At 42.0% G+C, this 20,791-nt stretch overlaps 1 protein-coding gene across 1 annotated transcript in view; it reads right to left on the bottom strand.

Moving 5' to 3' along the window:
- PUS7L (pseudouridine synthase 7 like) overlaps positions 1-20,791 on the bottom strand; it is a 109,626-nt gene that overhangs the window by 55,931 nt on the left and 32,904 nt on the right. Inside the window, exons 2-4 of the mRNA XM_085653047.1 lie at positions 15,778-16,694; positions 14,606-14,765; positions 2,428-2,623 (exon numbers count right to left, since the gene is read on the bottom strand). Coding sequence (XP_085509173.1) covers positions 2,428-2,623; positions 14,606-14,765; positions 15,778-16,678 — 1,257 coding nt within the window. The 5' untranslated portion in view covers positions 16,679-16,694. The remainder of the gene's footprint in view (positions 1-2,427; positions 2,624-14,605; positions 14,766-15,777; positions 16,695-20,791) is intronic.

The raw sequence follows: 20,791 nt of genomic DNA, 5'->3' as shown, positions 1-20,791 counted from the left end.
CATTCTGTATTGCCAGAATGACTATTAAGCTCCGATGAGGCAAGTAAGTGAAAGGAGAATTTCTGAAAAATCAGATCAATAATGGAAGGGTGCTATTTTATGATAAGAATAGTGGCGTCAGTTGCAATGTTTTTGGATTTCATACAAGAAATTTGAGGCCCACCTTGTATTTTCTCTATTGAGGTGTACAGTGCCAAAAAAGGGGAGTGGCTCTCATTGCCTAGGGTAGTTCATTCATCACCTCACAAACTGACCTAAGGGAAATAATAATTTAAAACATCATGCTGATTATAATAATGACCCAAGAGGAGTCTTGCAGGTTAGTTGGACTGAATATCTCCTTTTGTAGAAGGGTTGACCAGTTTTGGATCTGTTGACCTTCCTGCCATTAAAATATCAATTTCTTAGAAGAATACATCAGCACATTGTATACATGCAAACGATCTGCGATTGGAATCGAATTGGTGAAGGACGTTCTTTCAGTTTGAAGATCCTTGCTAGATGTATACAGAAGACGCTGCTGGGAGATATTTTTACTGAAAGACATCAAACTAAGGTCTAAGCCTAACTAAGTATAAAAAATAACTAACAAAACATTTTCTTTCTCATAAGCACCAATCTCTGACCGAAGCCACCCCCAATTCTCCTATGCCTGGACAGGTTGACAAGAACATTAGATTTATTTTCACACCAATACACATTCAAGACTACTGCTATCAGCTGGCTCTGGAATACGAATATCCCTCTTTGCAGTTTACACCGAACACACTGTGAGACAATTACAGAGCGTGGGTACAGCAATACCAAAATAAGACTCTGTTTCTAGGTGTTATTTATGTACATATGATAAGGTTACCTTTCTTAGGGTCTTAATATGATAACAGTCTGTCGGCCCGCCGACCGCTATCGCGGCAGTCAGGGGTACGCCCGACAAGCAGTTGGCGGTCCGACCGCCGCACTAGGATGCGACTACCAGGCTGGCAGTCGCAAACTGCCCCTTTACGTGGCAGCTTGTGCTATGGCCCAGGAAAAGTGCTGCAGCACAAGCTGTTGTGTAATGGAGCACTTTGTGCACATCCATGCACCATGTGCCATGTGAAAGACTGTGCATGGCACATGGTGCATGGAGGTGCGTCGGGACACAGGTGCCACCTGGGCCACTTTAGAGTGGCCCATGACAGACACAGGCCCTGTTTGGGGCACCCAGGAGCCCTTTCAGACTGCCTTTTAATGGCGGTCTTTCCGACATGAAAAGGCTGTTGGAATGGGATATCGTAATCCAGAAGGCGGTGCCTGCCTAGGCACCGCCTCCATTCGGGACTGCGATTCTGACTGCCGCCCCGATGGGATCACTGATCCTGTCGGACGCAGCGGCCTTCTTCCCCAACAGCATAGGTTCCGACCGCCTTGACTGTAATCCGGTGATCGGTTTGAAGTGCTGTTGGTTGGTTGGACTGCCAACGATGGCCTGTCGGTGGCGGTCTGAACGACATCGTAATCAGGCCCTTAGTAAGAATGAGCAGTGCACAAGAGCACAATCATTATTTGCTCTTCTGCTGTGCAAGCAGCAGCAGAACAAATGTGCACATAATGGGAGATCACAATTGCAAAGCAGTTATTTGTTTGTCAGTTGTATTCAATCAAAATAGAAATTCATTGCGGTTAATTTGTCAGAACGCTGTAACATTTTACTAGAATGGCGACACCCAGATCTACAGGGGAGAATTGGACTTCATAGGCTGTTGTGAGCAAATGCAATCCAGGACATTAGCTATTGCAAGTTCCTACAACAACCAGTAAAATTGTTATGTACATGGATTCATCTTGGTCACATGATGAGGAAAGGCTTGAACTGAAAACATGTCAAGTGTGGTTCTTAGCTCATCATTCTGATCCAAATTCTATAGCTGACCTCTCCATAAAGAAAAACTAGGCAACATTGATACCACGAAATCATTACAAATCTATGGTGAAGTTACTCATTGTTCAATCATGGTTTCCACCCCCATAATGCACTGTAAGAGCATGCCACACAAAACACTTTCTCCTGTTTACATCCAAATAGTGATGGAAAAGTATCTGACACTTCAAGCACACAGTTGTGGACATTATTTCTAACTCATCAATGTGGTTGGATAGCAAATAATATACCTAAACCCTTGACAGCAAATATTATGCATAGTTGTTTCACCATTCAATAGAGATAATTATTTTGGGGTATTGGGGATTTATGGATGTAGCAGATATACTTTCTCGGATTGGAGAGGTGATTCTCTGCCCTCTGCCCCAAGGCTAATTAAAGCCTATGACAAAAGGAAAAGGGATAATTCTGCTGAAAGATGCAATATATAAAAATGAAGGACGCCTTAATGTTTAAGAAGTTAACATTCATTCGAAATCACTCATCAACCCGCAACTCAAATTTACCTTTACATTCTGAATTGCTTCACTGACACGTTCTTGAATTTTTACAGAAGTATCACCGCTGTGGTTTCTGACATTTCTTACAGTTATATCAAAATGGTTTCCTTTCAAATGGCCAAGTCGAATGTGCTGTCGTGCTGGTCGTATGTTAGTCACTTTTATTCTTTTATCTTTAATTTTTCTCTCCATTTCCATCAACCTTAGAGCAACAGAAAACACAAGTGCCAGTCAGCTCAAATGCAAGAGTTTTGACCAATAAATCCTACATAAGCAATACAGCTGTTAATCAATGCAAACCAAACTGGACTGTGAGCTCAAATCTGGCTTAAAATTTGCTCATGCTCAAATGTTTTCTTCTAGCGTATAAGTGTCTTTACTTATCCTACTATTTATGTATTCTTTATCTGTCAATAATAGATTTCCTTCTGATTTTAAAACATTTTGTGCTAGCGGTACACTTCAACCCAGAACGCCGACTACAACTACCAACATTGATGTGTCAGCTTATTAGAACTTCAATGTGGTGAGCTGTTATAACACAGAAGAACACGCAGATCCGTTTCTGCACTGGTGATAGAACAGGCTTCAATATTCAAGCCACTGGTGAAGAGGAGAGGAGAGAAAAACAGTAAATAATAAATCAAAGCAAAAAATATTCTTTTAGAACCTAAAATTATAAACACATTTATACGACTGCATAAATTAAACGCTAACCTTTTCAACGTGCATCTGTAAATGAGGGCTGCAAATCTCGGTCATAGGAAAGAAATGACTAGAAATGGAAACAGAGTTTGAAACTAATATTTTTTGCATTTGTGTGCCGTTGCTATGCTGTTATGTTTAAGTTAATAGCTAATAATAAAAGGCTTGGCAATCAGAAGTTTGATGTAACCTTGTGTTATTCTTACTAATCGACTGCGCATACATCATCCATTTGTGCAAAGCAGTTCCGAGGAGAACATGAGTTTATATGGTCACCTGATAATGAAGCAGGATTATAGTAATTATATAGTGTATTCTCCACAAAGCAAAATTCTTACTTTTGTATGAAAAAGTTCTATCATGAATTCATGGCTACTTCCCTTGATAATGATCTTGTAGGAAATAATGTTACATAGGTTGCCTGAATAGCAAACCATGTGCAAATAGAGGTAAAAATGAAACTACATGCAGTTTAAACAGCAGTAGTTTAGATAATTACGTACATGTACTCGATTTCAGTTTGATCACCAATCACATATTACCGCCTTCGGCTAAGAGCATTATTGGGTATCAATTGTCTCCACACACCTACTGGCCAGAGCCAACAACTGAGAGCACATAATGCGAGGAAGGTCATTATCAGAAATCACTCCTGCGGCTTATGACAATAAGGAAATTGGTATCTGTCTCCCAATATCTGCTTCACATGTACCCTCTCTGTCCACCCCTGCCACACATTTCCATTGTCCCAGACTGCTTCGGGTCCAAGATTCGTGCATCTCTTAGCTCAGGAAAGCCTAGAATGCAGGAGCTAATGGTCAAATTTTTAGACTCCTGAGATATGGAGCTGAACTCAACACTGCACAGATCGGCTCAGTCAATCACTTAGCTTAGCATGCAAGCTTTAACTACTGTTAAGCCACATTCTAAGTCTGAAAGCAAAGTGATTAGGACATGAAGCAGCACGGGACAGGGGTGTCTGTATGTCTACATCTCGGGGTGAGGAAGTTTGCTGAGATTAAGCTGCATCTGTTAACTACACCTCCTTTCATTATGTTCCTTAGGATCAATCAATAACTGAAGAGCGGCACATGGCAATGGCATGATGATATAGCCCTCACTTTTTCTTTGCTAAGATGGCAACTGACAGATGGGGGAGAAACTTGAGATGTGAGTGACCTACATCACACAACCCTCAACATCTTCAGGAAAAATATTGGAGTTAAAATGGGGGTCAACACAAACAATTAAGGAAATGACATTTTTTTTTTTTTTTTAATTAAAAGAGTATTATATAGCGCTGGCAAGACTCAAGGGAATTAGAGCGATTTACATCCGCGCTTGATAACATCAGCATAACGAAACTGTAATCAGAATAATTATTCAAATCGAGTCTCATCAGTGGTTGGACAAACGGGTGGGGAAATAACACAGAGTGGGCATCAGGAGAGCTGAGGATGTAGATGCTGTCTCGTTGGGCGATCTATGTTCGGCTATTTGAGGTGCCGGTTGAGGAGATCCTTTAGTTGTCTCTGGAAGCTCAGGAAGGAGGGGTTCGTGCTGATGTGGATTGGAATGGAGATCCAGATTTTAGGGGCGTTGCTTGAGAAGGAGCATGCCTGAGTTTTTTGTTTGTGGTCTTTGGGCGGGATGAGAAGTAGGGTGTTAGAGCTTCTGGGGTTTCAAGTCTGTCCTGCCTTTTTGAGTTTAGAGGCGAAGTAAGTTGGATTTCCAGTGTGAAGGGCTTTGTGGGCAAGACATGCAGTTCTGAAGTTGCAACGGGCTTCCAACAGGAGCCATGTCAATTCTTTCAAGGCCGTGGAGATGGGTTTTGATTCCTGTGACCATTCTGGCTGCTGCATTGAGAGTGGTTCTGAGGGATGCCAGGTGGAATTTGGCTGTGCCTGTAAGGGTGGCATTTCCGTAGTCCAATATAGAAAGCACCAGCGCTTATGGGGCACATATGAGATCATTCAGATGTAGGTAGGCTTTGATTTTGAAGCAATTACACTATAAAGGGTTAACCTATCTTTTAAAATGCAGTTATATTCCACACGATTGTTGCGTGGCACACTGTATATCTCTTCGGAGTGTGAGATCAACACACAGGTGAATCAGTGTGATCAGCACATCTCAGGGACTTTCATTGCAGACATGCCCCTACGAAAATCGCTGAATACTATTTAACAATTACTCAGTGAAAGACCTTAAATGGGTCATTTTAGAACAGGTGTTGGCCAAAATCAGAAATCTGGAAAGGATTCTATGTGAAAGAGAGCAACGGTGGATTTACAGATTGTCCAACCAGATAAAAGGCATGAATGACAATTCACCATGGTGGCATATACTATAGCATACAGGTTAACGCAGTCTGGTGTCCCCCCCCCCCCCCCCCAGACCTATGTAGGTCTAACCCTCTAATATTCAAGGCCGGGCCATGTAACACCCCATAAGCTTTTATGCCACAAAATAGTCAACATATATTTTACAACAATGAAGAGGCCCGTCTCCTAATACGCTCACAAGCTCTAAATATAATGATTAACTGATCATCGATGAATGCATATACGGGTGATTTACACAACATTTAGAACTTAGTCCACAGAACAGACCTACTACATCCGCTTTATGTTGCACATATAAATATTTTTTGCAAACCACTAAAATATTCTCCTCTTCTTTTGTGCTTGCCAAACAGAGATATACACAAATCAGCACGCCGATGCAGGAGTCAGGACTACATTTCCCCGCCTCCCTGCAACGCATACACGACACTGGATCAGCAAACGGCGAGGATACAGAGACACGCCTCCCTGCACAGAGACAGAGGTGAAATGCCGATCTCGGAGAAAATACTTCCTCCCACTTTCTATGTAATTCATATATATATAGGTAACGTGCAATGAGAGACTCGTTTCCCTGCAGCTGAAAAAAAAACACAGGGCAAAAGGCTCTGGGTTGATTAATCAGTGATTATGACACAAACTTACGGCCACTCAACATGTGATCCCAATACGGTCACATGATAGCAAATTTCCTCTTAAACGCCATTCAATGTGAACCGCGCTAACATGCAGGGTTACGGGGAATCAAGTAGATGTGCTTGTGGAAGTAGTCCCTCGACAAAGTAAGTACAGGTTGTTTCTAAAACCTTTAAAAACACTTTAAAAAGCAATCCTCAACTTCTGCTTTTCCTGACAGTGTGTGACTACAGGGACCGTCTCACCACCTAACCTTATGATGACTAACAGCTATGTAGGCCATGTAAGTGCACATTCAAACCTACTTTGATTATTTTCACTATTTGTGTGTGTGCATGTTGTACACCATTTTTAAGTTTATTTTGCACAGTTTAATTTATCTTTTGTCTGATGTGCCTTTTAAATGCATATATATGTACATATTGACGGAAAAAGGGAGATTGCACGTGATTATGAGACATTTATAATTGCATTGTTCAATCATATTAATTTTCTCTTCTACTTCTGACCATAACAAGAAAAAAGTACAATCAATGCCCACATTGATGCGTGCATGCTTTACTGAATGTATGTATGAACGCATGCAAGATTGGTTGAAATTAGCAATCACACCACATAGCGACTATTACACTTACTGGTCCTGAAGAAAGCGGACTGTCCACTGGGCCTTAAAACGACTGAAACATGTCAACTCAGATGTCTAGGGCCATTGTACTCCTGTGGCATCTCACAGTTTTCAACCTTGCCAGAGGGCCTTCTAATTAAACAAGATGTTAGAGGTTTCAGCAGGCAATTTTAACTCGCACTTAGTACCTAGGCAGTAGTTTAAGCGCTCAGCTTACAAACATGTCAAGCCCGCCCACCTATACTAGGTGAGTAGGGTGTGGGTCAGAATATAAATTAGTTCACAAATGGTACCGGTGGATGAGGAACTAACAAAATATCTCAGAAATGTGCTGATCACAATGATTCACCTGGGTGTATATCTCACGCTCTTAAGAGATAATATCAGCCACACAACAATCTCGCGGAACATAACAGGATCTAAAAAGTTAGGCTAGCCCACTAATGAGTAATTACTTCAGATAGTTTGAGAGGCTGAGGGTTCTTACCCAATTATAGCTTTTCACTCCTCCATAGTGTTGGTCTAGGGTATGATTTTGTTCAGAAGTTTCAGGTCGTAGAAGGCACTCTTCGCATTATTCCTTATTTGATCCTTCATGAACAGTTTGCAGTTTAGTGCGATATTTAGAGATTTGATGGTGTTGGCTGGTGTTAGGGTGCAGTTGAGGGCATCTATTGAGTTTATCTATTCTTGGATCTGGGGGGACTGCTCTGCGTTTGATATGAGCAGGCTTTCGGTCTTATCTTGGTTGACTTTAAAGTGTTTGAGAGCTTTTTAATGTTGGACTTCTTTGAGATTAGTATTTAATCAGTGTATGTCATCTAATGACGAGTTTTCCATGTAGAGCTGGGTGTCATCTGTGTATAAATGGAAGGGGATTTTTGCTTGGTTGAGGATGATGGTGAGGGTTCCCATGTAAATATTTAACAATGTGGGTGAGAGTTCTGATTGTTTATTTTCATTTGTTGAGCGCAGTTTTGTAGAAACGATGTAAACCAGCATAGGACCAAACTGTCCGTTCCATATTCTTGTTTGTCCGGAATCCAATAGAAGCTTGTGATCAATCGTCTCGAAGTTCGCCGATAGGTCTAGGAGTATGAGTAGGCAGCATCAGTCCGTATGCAGGGATTTGTGTAGGTCACCTATTATGTTCAAGATATCCTCTTCTAAAGCCCAATTAGTGAGGGTCCAGGAGATTGTTGTTTTCAATGTGATGGTTAAGTTGTGAAAGAGCACATCTCTAGTATTTAGCTAGAAAGGGGAGATTGGAAACTGGTCTAAAAAGTTCATAAGGTCTTTCGGGTCGGATCCTTGTTTTTTAAGCAGAGGTGGAACTTGACTGAGTTTTAGGCAGTCTGGCATCACTCCACTCACCAGGGAGCCGTTTATGATTCTGGTCCAGATGGAGCGTGGTTGAGTTTTTTTTGCCGGGGAGTCTGGGAGGAGCTCTGCAAGGTGAGAGGAGGGTTTGACCAAAGCTATCAGAGCATATATGTCCCCCTCTGCATGTTGGTTGAACACCTTCCAACTTCTAGGGTTTAAGAGGGGGTCTCGGGTTCTGATGCACTCAGTGTCCTGTGGAGTGATAGTTGCTAGGGAGGCTGTGGAGTAAGTGGGGGTTGTTATCTACATTTTTTGCAGGGGGTTTTCAGTAGATGCCTGGTTGAGGGATTGTTCAATCTTCGTATTTTATCGTTGAAGGTGGAGAAATTGTCATACTGTTCTGTGGAAATCTTAGGTTTTTTTAGGGAGGGCTTGGAGGTTGATGATGTTGAAGAGTTCTTTTAAGCAGTTTTTTTGCCTTATCTAGAGCGTTGTGGAAGAAGGTCTTTGTTGAATCAGGATTTCGAGGGAGTGATTCTCACCTCTTCACTTTTAGTGCAGCTATTTGGTCCAGGATAGAGGACATTGTTGAGTTGTAGTGGGTGGCGAGTTTGATTATTGAAAGTTTCTCTGATGGGGGAGGGGCATTCTTTCTTCAATGTCCTGAAGAGGAAATTGCCTTATGTTTCTCGTCCATTGGAGTATTTTTTGGTGAGAGTTGGGTGGTGGGACACTTTGTTGGTGTGAAATAAAATGAGGTGGTGGTCAGACCAGTCATCAGGGAGGATGCGGTCTAGGTTTAGAGATTCTTCACAAGCTTTGATAGAGTCCAGGGGTGAGCCTTTATTGTGGGCTTGACCTTTGCAATGCTGGGAGAGGTTCTTGCTGAGTAGGAGGTCGTTTAAGGATTGAATTAGAGTGTTGCTTTATCATTTCAGTAAAGGTTGAGGTCGCCTAGAATGATGTTGTTGGTGTGTGTGAGAGTGAGCAGTGAGTTATTATATCTGCTAGCTGTTCAAAGGATTGTACGTTTCCTGGTGGGTGGTATAGAAGGTGACTGTTCATTGTGTTGTTGTCTTCCAGCCTTATGGTGGTGCTGATATATTTTAAACAAATTGTAAGAGAAGGTATTTGTTTTGTTTACGTTGAAGTTATTCTTGCGAATAATGGCGAGGCCTGCACCGTGCCGGTCCTTCCTGCCTTTCCTTAAGATTGAAAACCCCGGTGGGACAAGCGTGTCTATGATCAAGTAAGAGGATTCATTTAGCCATGTTTCTGTAATTAATGCAATACCAATGTCATGGCTGAGGTTGTTTAAGTTCTGTAGCATGTTTTGTTGCAGATTTGCAGTTTATGAGCATGCATTTGGCCTCACTGCCCTTTTGCTAAGATCTCGGAGGGGGAAAGGTCAAGGGGATGCTGATTAGGTGAGCTGGTGGCCTGGTCATTCTCATCGGAGTGGGTTTTTCCCCTGTCCTGTGATAACCTGGAATTTATAGGAGGGGCTGTGTCTATTAAATGCCAAGTTGTACTAATTGGCTTGCTCAATCACCTGTATCAAAGAGTTTTGGTCGTTCTTTTGGGCCTCAGAGATTTGTTATTGAGAGGTAGGGGTCCAGCTGCAAGCCTTTGTGGGACTTATGGGTGCTGATGCATGAGGGGGGGGGGGGTAATGAGGGTGGTGGGTAGGACTTGGACATTGGTTTAGGTTTGGTGTGTGATTGCTGAGACGCTGTCATAATTTTTCAAGTAGGTTTTCTATGTGCGTTAGTCGCTCATTTAGCTTGGACATCGGCATTTGTTTTAGTGAAGAGGGAGTGCGGGTGGATTGCTTAGTGTTGATCAGGGTAATGCGGTCTCTAGTCTAAGTCGCTGAGTCAGTGAATCACTTCATGTTGTAAGGGGTAAGTCTGTCTGGAGTCCTAGGATGTGTGTCAATGGTGGGTGGTTAGAGATTCAACTTACTACTTTGTTATTGATTGCAGGAGAGTCACGTTTGCCCCTTTGAAGTGGTGTCATCAGCTTGTTGGTGAGTGTGTAAAGTCGGCAGTAGTTGGGCACATGAGCAGTTTGGTTGACGTTTCAAGAGGTCTGAGAGGGGGGAAGGGAGCATGGTTTGAGACAGGGAGTGGAGGAAGGTGTAGTTGAAGGTTTGGGTATTGGTGGAAATCTGACCTAGGCTGGTGTTCTGATTTAGAATTGTAGCTGAGTTGGTGAGTAGGTAGGCCATATTAAGCGATCTAGGAGAATCGGTGTGGATCTGTGATTTCCCTTTTATATTGGTTTCTATATCGGCTGGGGTGAGGGTAAGAGGGTTTGTGAGGGAGTGGGTAGATTTAGTGGTGTGACCTGTGAGAGTTTCAGGGGGGGGGGGTGAGTGGTGTGCGAGGGAGTAGAGTAAGTGGTGTGACTTGTGAGTGTTTCATTTTGTATATTATTCTGTGTGGGGAGCAGCTTGATGGGTAAGAGGTTTGTGGCAGTCCAATGGCGGTTTTAGTATACGGAGTATACATTCAAAGGCGCGTAGGGGGCAAATTACCAGGGAATATGCGGCTAATGGTGCTATATGGGAAATGGTATAGTACAATAACTTACTGTAAACTGTGTGACCTAGTGGTGTTAACATGGACATCAAGTACTATCTCTGGTCAGTAAGGAAGTTGATTTGAAAGCAAAAGCAGACAAAAATCTCAAATAATACAGGCAGAAACTGGTGTCCTATGAAAATCCAAAGTGATATTAAAAGATGCCTCAAGAAAACGGGTCCATTTAACAGTAGTACCAAGGATCTGGGACTCAGTGGTCCAAGGCGCAGGCACAGTACAGGGGAGAGATCAGAAGGTCATAACTGAAGACTGCGCACTACTGGTGTTACTATGGGGCAGAAATACAATGATAGGCCTACGAGTTCATCAAACTTTAGAGGCCCATTTCTCATACATTCATTACCTCCCACAACAAACCCTCCAAGCACATACTTCACTTCATACTGATCAGTGCCCACTCTATAGCAAAGGAGGCATAATTCATAGCTGACCTCATCACTACCAACAACCATGATACAATCTTTATTACCCCTTTTATTACATACACCCTTGGTATCCAGTACCACAAGTGTGAAGGATACATTGATCTGCCAAACTGAAGAAAGGCAGTTATCCATCACTCTTCTTAGCCATGCACTCTCCAGCTGCAACAGACTTTCAAAACCTTTGTGCACCTCTTCTGTCACTTCTCAATATTAGCAACATACGCCGTCACATTCCACCTCCTCTACCAGCCACCTAGCAACAAGCCTGCATTCAACTCCGAGATGCCTAACCTCATATCCACCTCACCAGCTACTCGAACAGCAGCTTTCTAAGCAATTTCAACCTCTAAGTAGATGCATCAATCAGGCAAATGAAAGACACTCTGCTTAATTTGTTGGCTACTACTGACATCATCCATCTCAAAACACTGCCATCTATATCAACAGGAGGATAAAGGACCTCATCTGCAAGACCAAGACAAACCTCAGCTGTCATCATCCAAGACATGTTTGGGTCAACAGTTAATGTGATTAGTACTTGAAACCATCTAGTCCGTGTATTTCTCATCTACCTAGCTTAATAAAGGCCAGCAGAGATTATAGGTAGATCCTTCAAAAAATGTCCAACAATGGCAGTTACAGCAACCCATAGTCAAGAGCTCACTGACACCAAATGCACTAACAAACCACAAGTGAAAAAGTGGAAGAGAAGACAGATTCATCAAGATCTGAGAACCGTAAAAAACAGCTCTTCCACACCCTTAGGAAGTTCATAAAACTGGTTATGGCTACCTACAACAAGATCAACATCAGTTGAGCTCACAACAGAGGGAGAATGTTCTTCAAGGTAATCATGTGCTGTATAAATCCCATGGCAGATTCAGCACTCAAAGGAGACATGCACAGCACTCAAACGTCTTCAAAAATCAAAACAATCTGACAACATAACACTCATCACTGCTGCAACATCAATACAAAATGGATTACCTTTAGTGCATGGCAATTTCTCACAACTCCTCCATGTACAAGAGACAACATCATAAAAATACATTGTCATCCAAACATCTATGGTAAAGAACATCAGTAGAGCCCTCTTGAATCTAATGAGCATCCTGATTTCTCAACTCAATAAAAATGTCTTCCTGGATGCGCTGAAGACCAGACAAATCCTGTCCTTTTGAGGAAGCCAGAACTAAATACAGATCATCTCACAAACTACTACCTGATTGCTCACCTGTTATATTTGGGGATGATGACTTTGAAAGTCTTCAAACTAGCTTCACTAGAATATTATTCACCACACTGCTCTAAAACTATCAGTTTGGATTCATAACACAGATCACAATAGAGTCAGCCAACATACAAGTGGTGAATGACGCTCTACTAATCGCTCACGATAGCTACTCATGACTTCTTGTCTGCTCAACCTAACAACACGATTTGACATTGCAAAGCTGCGGAGCTATACTCGCTATACTTGCACTTCAACTGTTTTTTTTTATAAAGTTCTTAACAGTAATCTTGCAACACTTCGAATTGCACCTGAAAAACAAACCAGCTGATCCATAGTGTAAATTTAACCTAATACATTTTGACACGGACTCACATGGATGATTTTTTCCAGCACTAAAATCTTCCATGTCACAAAATCATTGCTTAAGGTTCTATCCTCTTTCCAGTAGCACCTAACCAATCTATCTTCAGTACCTGGCAGACTTTCTATCTGGCAAAAATACACAGAAGGCCACTTCTGTTTGCGACTTCAACCTTCTGACGGACTGACTCACTGCCATTCAACAATGGATGCATACTACAACCTCACAAAAAAAGAAATTGTAATTTTCACCACAAACAACATTAAGTACAAGAATGGCTCTCATAGATACATTTGGACTGATCTCCCCTTAAATGCTTAGGCGTCTACAGATATTAACTTCAGCTTCCAAACTCACCTCGTAGATAAGAAAAAAGCACCAAACTACAGGAAGCAGACATCAGAATTGCTGTGGCAGTGATGGTATGGTCTCATCTCGAAAGAGAAAACGCGCAACTGGCAAGTGTCCTAGCGTTCCCACCTAACATTGCTGAAGAGTATTCAACACACAACAACCAGTCTCATCAAAGTACCTTGCAAATATGACAAAATCACACTAACAGATCTTCATTGACTCCTGTGTCTATCAATATCACTTTTAAGACCTTCTGTAACGTCTACAGGCAGTCAATTTTAACAACCCACCACACCTAGCACCTAAAATGAAGGAGAAGACAAAACGGCTTCTGTGGCAAAGAACCGTCTGAGTCTCTAGCTATATTCTCTAATACCCAGCGACTCTTCATTCATCTGGGAGTCCCTTATGCATTGCTGTACTCACCCAGACCATGTGTATATCCCAACATTTCTTACCCAAAAAGTACCTTGCTCTAGTGATTATTAACTCACACCTTCATTGTTAACTCCTATGTACAGCACTCTGTTGTGTTGTAGCTAAGTACACATTATTTAAATCCCACCTATAAACAGAGTCCAAGCATGCAAGTAAAGGCTGCAATGGTAATTTGACAATTGCAAAATCAACAAGACTGGAGTACTACCTTAGCCAAGAGACGAAGAAAAAAAAGACTATGCATAATTCTAGGGCAGGAATTGGGCAGACAGGGGCACCCATGAAGTGAAATTCGCTGTCTGATATTGCGGAGGAAGCAGAATTAATTAATGCACAGTCTTAAAACACTCTTAGCAGGTTTCTGGCTTGGACTGTAACACATTTGTGGGTCACTCTCAGCTCAGCGGCCAGATCCTCATGACTCATGGGCAGCCTATTGCTCTCTTCAGTGAAGTACCACTGTTTCCTTTCATGTCAGTGAGTCCCCTAGCCCTCAATTTGAAGGATACGTTTTCAAGCAGAACCAAATAGGCTTCCACCACTTAGGGACACAGATAAATAGGGCTGCAACTCTTGAATCTAGAATCAGCTGCCATCAACCATTAGCCCCCCTGAGCCTGGTTTCAGAGAGCAGTAGCCAGCCTTAACCCTTTGCATGCAAACCCTGATTGCAAAGCATCTTCTCTGCTGTCAAAGGTCATCAAAAAAGTGGTGCGCCTCAAAGGGTTTCAGAACGAGAAAAATTAAACAAATTGGTGTGGTAGCAATGCTTTTTTTTCCTTCTTTTTTTAAAATCAAGAAAAAGCTTTTGTCCCTAAACAGTTTGTGTCATTTCGTTACATATCTATCTACAGCATAAAGTATGATTAGATGTAAAAAGAGACCAAATAAAATGTGTGACTTTTAGGCATTGCTTACCTGTAAGCATCCAAGCATGTATTCATCTTCTCTAGAGGAAAGTTGTAGGTCAAAGCTAAATGATATGATCACAAAATGCCCCAATATAACAAGACGTTAAAGTATAAATTCAAATGTATCTATGAAATATACACTCAAGATGAAAAAGGGACTCTTCACTGTGCATTACTATTTAGGTAGATATAGAGAATACGTAATCATAGAATTTTACAACCTCTCAGGAGTCACCTTCCGGACAACCATGGATTGGTATGTAACAGCCTTCTTGTCTTTAATTCCGGCGTAACTGAAGTCTGTAGGGAGAACGCCTAGCTCAGCGGACAGATAAGTGATTGCTTCAAGTGTTTCCAAGTTTTCTTTCATAAGGGTAAAAGCTGGAAGAAAAAAAATTCTTATACAAAATCTCCCAATAAAAAAATGTATCACTCTCAGACATAATGTGCCCTAGACGCCCAATTGTAATAGGGATGGACTACTATAAATATGCAAATGAACCACTGAACAAGCATAATCCACTTCATATAGCTCATCATTGAAAACGGACTCAGTTTGCGTACGCCAGCAGGGTGTTAAATATTCCTAACAAAAGAGTGTGTTGAGACACAGAGTAGCATTGCTAATATGCCATGATGATTTCAGCTCAAAACATCAGTTTCCTAATTCTAATATCACTTTAACTCACGGAATTTTGCTAAGGGATTTTTTCTGCTTTTAAGAAGCATAACATTGTATCACATTTACATCACCAAAACTAAATATGAACTGGGCAACAAAATGCTCTCTAGAGTCAATGTTGCCCAAATTATGTAAATATATATGTAGTAAGCTAGCTCAAGGCACATTGTTGCTCCAAATTAAAGCCAGACCTTGTTTACATTTAAAAGGCAGACTACCACAACAAAAAACAGACCTTAAAAGCACAGAAGCAACATTATCTAGGACATCTGTCTATTTTGATATATTCAATATAACGTGAGTGGAAAACAGTGATGCTAAATAAAACACATCAATAATAGCCAATCTGCTATATTCGGTGATCCTTGGTTGTGGCAAGTGAGAAATAAGACATTAATCTGCTGTTCGCTTACAATATTTCTATCACCACACACATTAAACCCAAATGTTATTGTCAGTAGATGACTTTGGGCTACCAAGAACATTTAAGTCGCCTACAGAGGAGTATGGCTTTACATGGAATATCCTCTGGTATAAGTGTTGTTTGATTCACACTGTATACACCTACTACAAAGTAGGGATGAAGGTAAAGGAAAACATAGAACACGAACCCTTATACATGGGTTCCGGAGTAGTGTGCTACTCACCGAAAAAGCGCTTCAGGTGTAAGCACTATATAAATGCAATTGCATACAACATAATACATTTTACCTGTGTATATGTCTTGTTTGTCCGGTCCATCTTCTGCATGCCGTTTTTTTGATGAAGCCCTTCTGTCCCGAAATCGGACAGTTATTGCTACATTCTGCTGTCCAGTAATGTTGGGATTGGAAAAAGACTTGCTTTCTACAAGTTTCCCAAATTGTTTACTCAGAAAATGATGAACCTCTGTTCGGTGTGGTTTACTATCATCCGGTTTAAAGACATACTTAGAATTTTCTAGCTTTGCATCTAAAAATCTGAAAAATGAATCTGCTTCTTCTTGAGATACCAAATGGCAGAGGTCTCTGTAATCCAGGTTTGGCTTGACAAGGACTTCAGCACCTTTCGTTGCAGTCACTAGAAAGGGATATATCTGACGGACGGCACTATGAAGGTCAGCTCTGCCTTTTTTGTCCAGAAATGTTCCCAAGGAAAGTTCAATAGGCTGCGATGATGCACTTGTTTCTTTCATCCAATCCTCTTTTATGCCACTAGCAAACCCAGCTAGTGATTCTAGCACCGATACGTCAAGAAGCAAGTTCAGCAATTTTATTTTAGAAGACTGATGTTCCTCCCCATCTTCATCCACACAATCTTTGCTATCTACTTTTAGTGGGCAATCAGAAATACTTATTTCATCATCATATCCACACAACCCTTGTACATTTTCATCTCCTAAATTGATGGTTTCAGCTATCTTTTCTTTGGCATTAAATAAACTATCTTTGTGTTCCTTTTCACCCAGGCCATGGGAGAGGTCACTTGTGAACACGGACACAGATTGTCCAGGCATGTCAATTTCTGTGACAACAAAATCTTGTGGCGAATTCTTTATTACACCACAAAAGCCAAGATGATCGGTAATGCAAGCAAGAGACTGGAAAAAATGATTGTTGCTCAAATCTTCCATCCTGGAACTATGGAAGCTGTAAAAGAAAAGGAGGAGGCAGCTATGGTCATTTTATAACACTGCTTTTGGTTCTTGGAGCACATTACATAGAAATGCATCATTTACACAAATTATTTCACTTTAGAAAATATATTATGAATTCATCCCCATTCTTAGAACCAGTCTTTATTCCATCAGGATGACATATCCTCCGATACAAGCACACTGTTAAGCTATTAAGAAAAATATACATAGGAAAATAATGTACAAATACTTCTGCACTCAGAGGGAAGGAACAAGAGGGGACAACCCCCTGTCTGTATCGGTTGTGTTCTACCTCATCATGAGGCAGGGATCTTAAGGTAGATGCATCTGCCAAAAGAGAAATACAGGTACAATGTTAATAATTTGTTATCCCCTGCGTAAGAAAAGCTGAAGCAGGCAGTTGCCATCTTTGCTGAGATCAGAGGCTGACACAAAGAGGAACTACTCAACAGTTCCTACAACAGCAGGTGCCCAGACTGCGAATCCTTACCTACAGTGACTTTTAAGGGCAGTTGCATTAAGAATGAGGAGGCGAGAGAAAGAGCACACAAAAGCAGCAGCACATGCTGGGATAAAGACTTGTACAACAGAGGGAACGAGGCGAAGGAAGGAGCAAAACAAGCTAGTTTGGAATAAACCACAGGGCTGAAGGTTGCGGCATTTGAGAGGCTGGGTGAGTGCAAAGAGGAGGCTAGTGCCCTTTCCTAGAGTTATGCTAGCATGTGGTCCTTAGAGTAAATCATTCTACTGGAGTAAGCAGTTTATCACCAGCCGCTGATTGTACTGTACATGAATGCCCTATGCCTAGCCAAAGCTTCACATTCAAATCCACTCATTTCGCTTGTAATTTTGTGCATATGGCTTCGTGTTTACTGTGTTTGCACTATAGGTGTGCTAGAGATTAGGTTTTATTTTTTGTTTCCATGTTCATAACGCCACTATTAGCACATAGCAATATTTGATCCGTGAGCTTAGATACGTGCGTTTCTAATTAACATCTAAAAAGAAAAGATTTGGCACCCCTCTTCACCGGAGGGGTGAGATGCATGCATAGTACATGTAGAATGTACACAAGAGACTTTAAATTTGTTCAACATGGAAAGTGAGGTTTATTCTAAATGTGTGTAAATTACTTTACCAACAGTTAGCTTTGTTATGTGCACCATTCTAAATAATGACAAACACAATGGCATACCAGTGGCGTAAGTACCACCATAAGAAGGCAATTCATCTAAAAAGCTTCGAGTTAGTGTAAAAAGTTGACGTATTTTCATTTACATTCAATCGGTTGAAGGGGGAAGCCACAGTGGCCTACAGAAACGTACCCACCCGCCCCCCCCCGCGCCTTTAAAGCAAATAGACCCCCCCCCCCACGCTCCGGCCCCAGTCAGGAGCTCTCAGGCCCGTCCAGTGGCTTACAGAAACGTACCCCCGCGCCTTTAAAGCACATACAGCCACCCCCAACGCTCCGGCCCTAGTCAGGAGCTCTCAGGCCCGTCCAGTGGCTTGCAGAAAAGTACCCCCCCCCCCCACTGCGCCTTTAAAGGCACATAGAGCCTCCTCCCCCCATGCTCCGGCCTCAGTCAGGAGCTCTCAGGCCCGCCCGTGCACAGTGCCGGAGGGGACCCCGTCGAACAGCGGGGCCTGCGGGGGCTATTGTTACGCCACTGGAAAGCCACTCATAAGTTATCATTTATTGTAGCTCATTTATTGGCCATTTTCACTCCTCCTAGAGCACGGATATCACTTTGGTACTTCTGGACACAACAGCTAGCAACAGAGGCTGTGCCCGATTGGGCCCCAAAGTGACTCCGATACTGAAATCAGCAGAAGGGTAAGATCCTCTATAGGTGACGCTTACTTTTGTAGCCAGAGTGAGGCAAGTGTCAAAAGGTATCATTTTAGAATAAATACATCAATGAAGGAAATGTAAAGCGGTGTGAGAAAACAATTGGAATAATGTTGGGGTGCCTTAGACAAGCAAACTCACCCAATTTGCTTGCCTCATGTTTTCCAGGGTCCTAAATGGAGATTGTGGATGACCAGAGTTGGAGAAATATTTGCGGCAAACAAAGAAACAGAGAAGCAAGTCAAGTGGTAGCTTACACAGGAGAAGAGATACTCAACATTTTCCTAAGCATGCCAGAAATGAGTGTGGATAACAACTGCCAATCCCTAGTGAATGTGCAGCATGCACACTTCATGCTGCAAGTAATCACTGAGTATGAACCACTTCTTCTACACACTGTCCACCAGGAAGCAACTGCGCTGCTGGATTTATTCCATGCACACCTTGGAGAACTACCATGCCCGACTTGGTAGTGAAGACGAGAATGCACATGTTTTTGGATGCAAGTCATCGAAGGTCAGAATACAGATTATGAGGGAAACCAGGATAACGCTCCCAGTGATACTAGCCCTACAGGCATTCCCAGGCCCAGTAACCAAGACAGTGACAGCGATCACATCCTTGGCAGTCAGAGAGCAGCTTACTGAGAGATCTACAGTTGTCTATCAATGGCAGTAGAACCCGAAGTGGAGGAAGTCGGCTCATACACATGTGGATACTGCAGAGGATCATTTTACCACAATCAAGAGTGTTGCGCCAAAACAGGGGACTTCCAAAATCTAATCCACAGACGGGCCATAACACAGATAACCTGTGGCAAGGCAAAGGATTTGCACGTCAAGCACTCTGTTAGAAACATGAGACAGTACAAAGTAGCTAAAACTAAGGAAGGAATTCTAGGGCTTGTTTCAAGGGCAGGACAAGCTCAAAGACAAACTAGTCAACACGTGGCTCCAAGGCATTGCCAAATGTCATTTGATATCAAGTGGAGGAATAACAGGACCTTTACATCAGATTGCAAATGGTCATGCAGTCTGTGACACCTCCACCAGAGTGCAAGGGCACCATTAGTGGAATGGGAGGACTGAAATAAGACATTCAGTACCCATTTAGAAACAGTAGGTAGAGAGGTGTATGTACTGCAAAACATACATTGATCATTTTAATATGCAAATTGGGTGTAGAAAGGAGTAGAATATTAAAACATCTTCCAGTCCCTAGAAGAAACTGTGATAATGATTACATGCATTTAGATGAGGAACAAGATGAACTGCATGAGTCACAAGGGCTTTCGCTAAAATCCACGGTACAAATATGAACATTGCGGTTGAAAAAAACAAGTTCTCACAAGTTCAGTGTGTGCCTACAGGGTGACCTATCGTATCATATCATTGAAACAAAGTGGGTTATTAATTGTGGAGGGCGGAAGTCCACCATTAATAATGCAGCCACATGCTTTTTAAGGCAATGATTATGCTACATACCAGGTAACCATCTGTTCTTGGCATGTAGTTCTGTAGATTCACATGCTTTGCATAAGTCCGCCATCTAGAGTTGGGCTCGGATGATAACATGTTTTTTTGTCCCAAGACGTTTTCTTCGTATCACGAGGCTGTGTGACTCCTCCTTTTGGGAATACTGTGCATGGTCAGACGCCATTTTCAGATTGTTTTGCATTGGGTTGGTGAGAATGTAAGAATGCTGTGTATGTAAGCATTGAGATGTACATGCGTTAGTATGAAAAAGAGTATGAACTGCAACCTACGCAAGATGTTTTTGGAGGAGGAGGGATGGCGCATGTGAATCTACAGCACTACATACCAACAACTGAGGCGTACAGGGTAAGTAACATAATCCGTTTGAGGCGTGTGTGCTATACACATGCTTTGCATAGACTGTAAAGCAGTCTCTCTCTCCCTAGGCAGTGGTTAATTTTTGGGGATTGCAGTTGTCTGAAAAAGAGTTTTAAAGTACTGCCTGACCAACACTGGCTTGATGGCGTGCAATACATCCACACAATGTTTTGTGAAGGTTCGAGGAGTAGATCATGTGGCTGCTTCTCAAATATCAGCAATAGGAATGTTACCTAAAAAGCGATTAAAGCTCCAATTTTTCTAGTGGAGTGTGCTTTTGATAAAACAAGTAAAAGTCATTTAGCCTTTGCATAGCCTGTCTGTATGCACATAACTATCCATCTTGGAATGCCCGATTCAGCAATAGCTTTTCCTAAACAAGGAGGT

Source organism: Triturus cristatus, chromosome 4_1 (genome assembly GCF_964204655.1).
Source record: "Triturus cristatus chromosome 4_1, aTriCri1.1, whole genome shotgun sequence".
NCBI lineage: Eukaryota > Metazoa > Chordata > Amphibia > Caudata > Salamandridae > Triturus > Triturus cristatus.
This window is presented reverse-complemented; position numbering and strand designations above follow the sequence as displayed.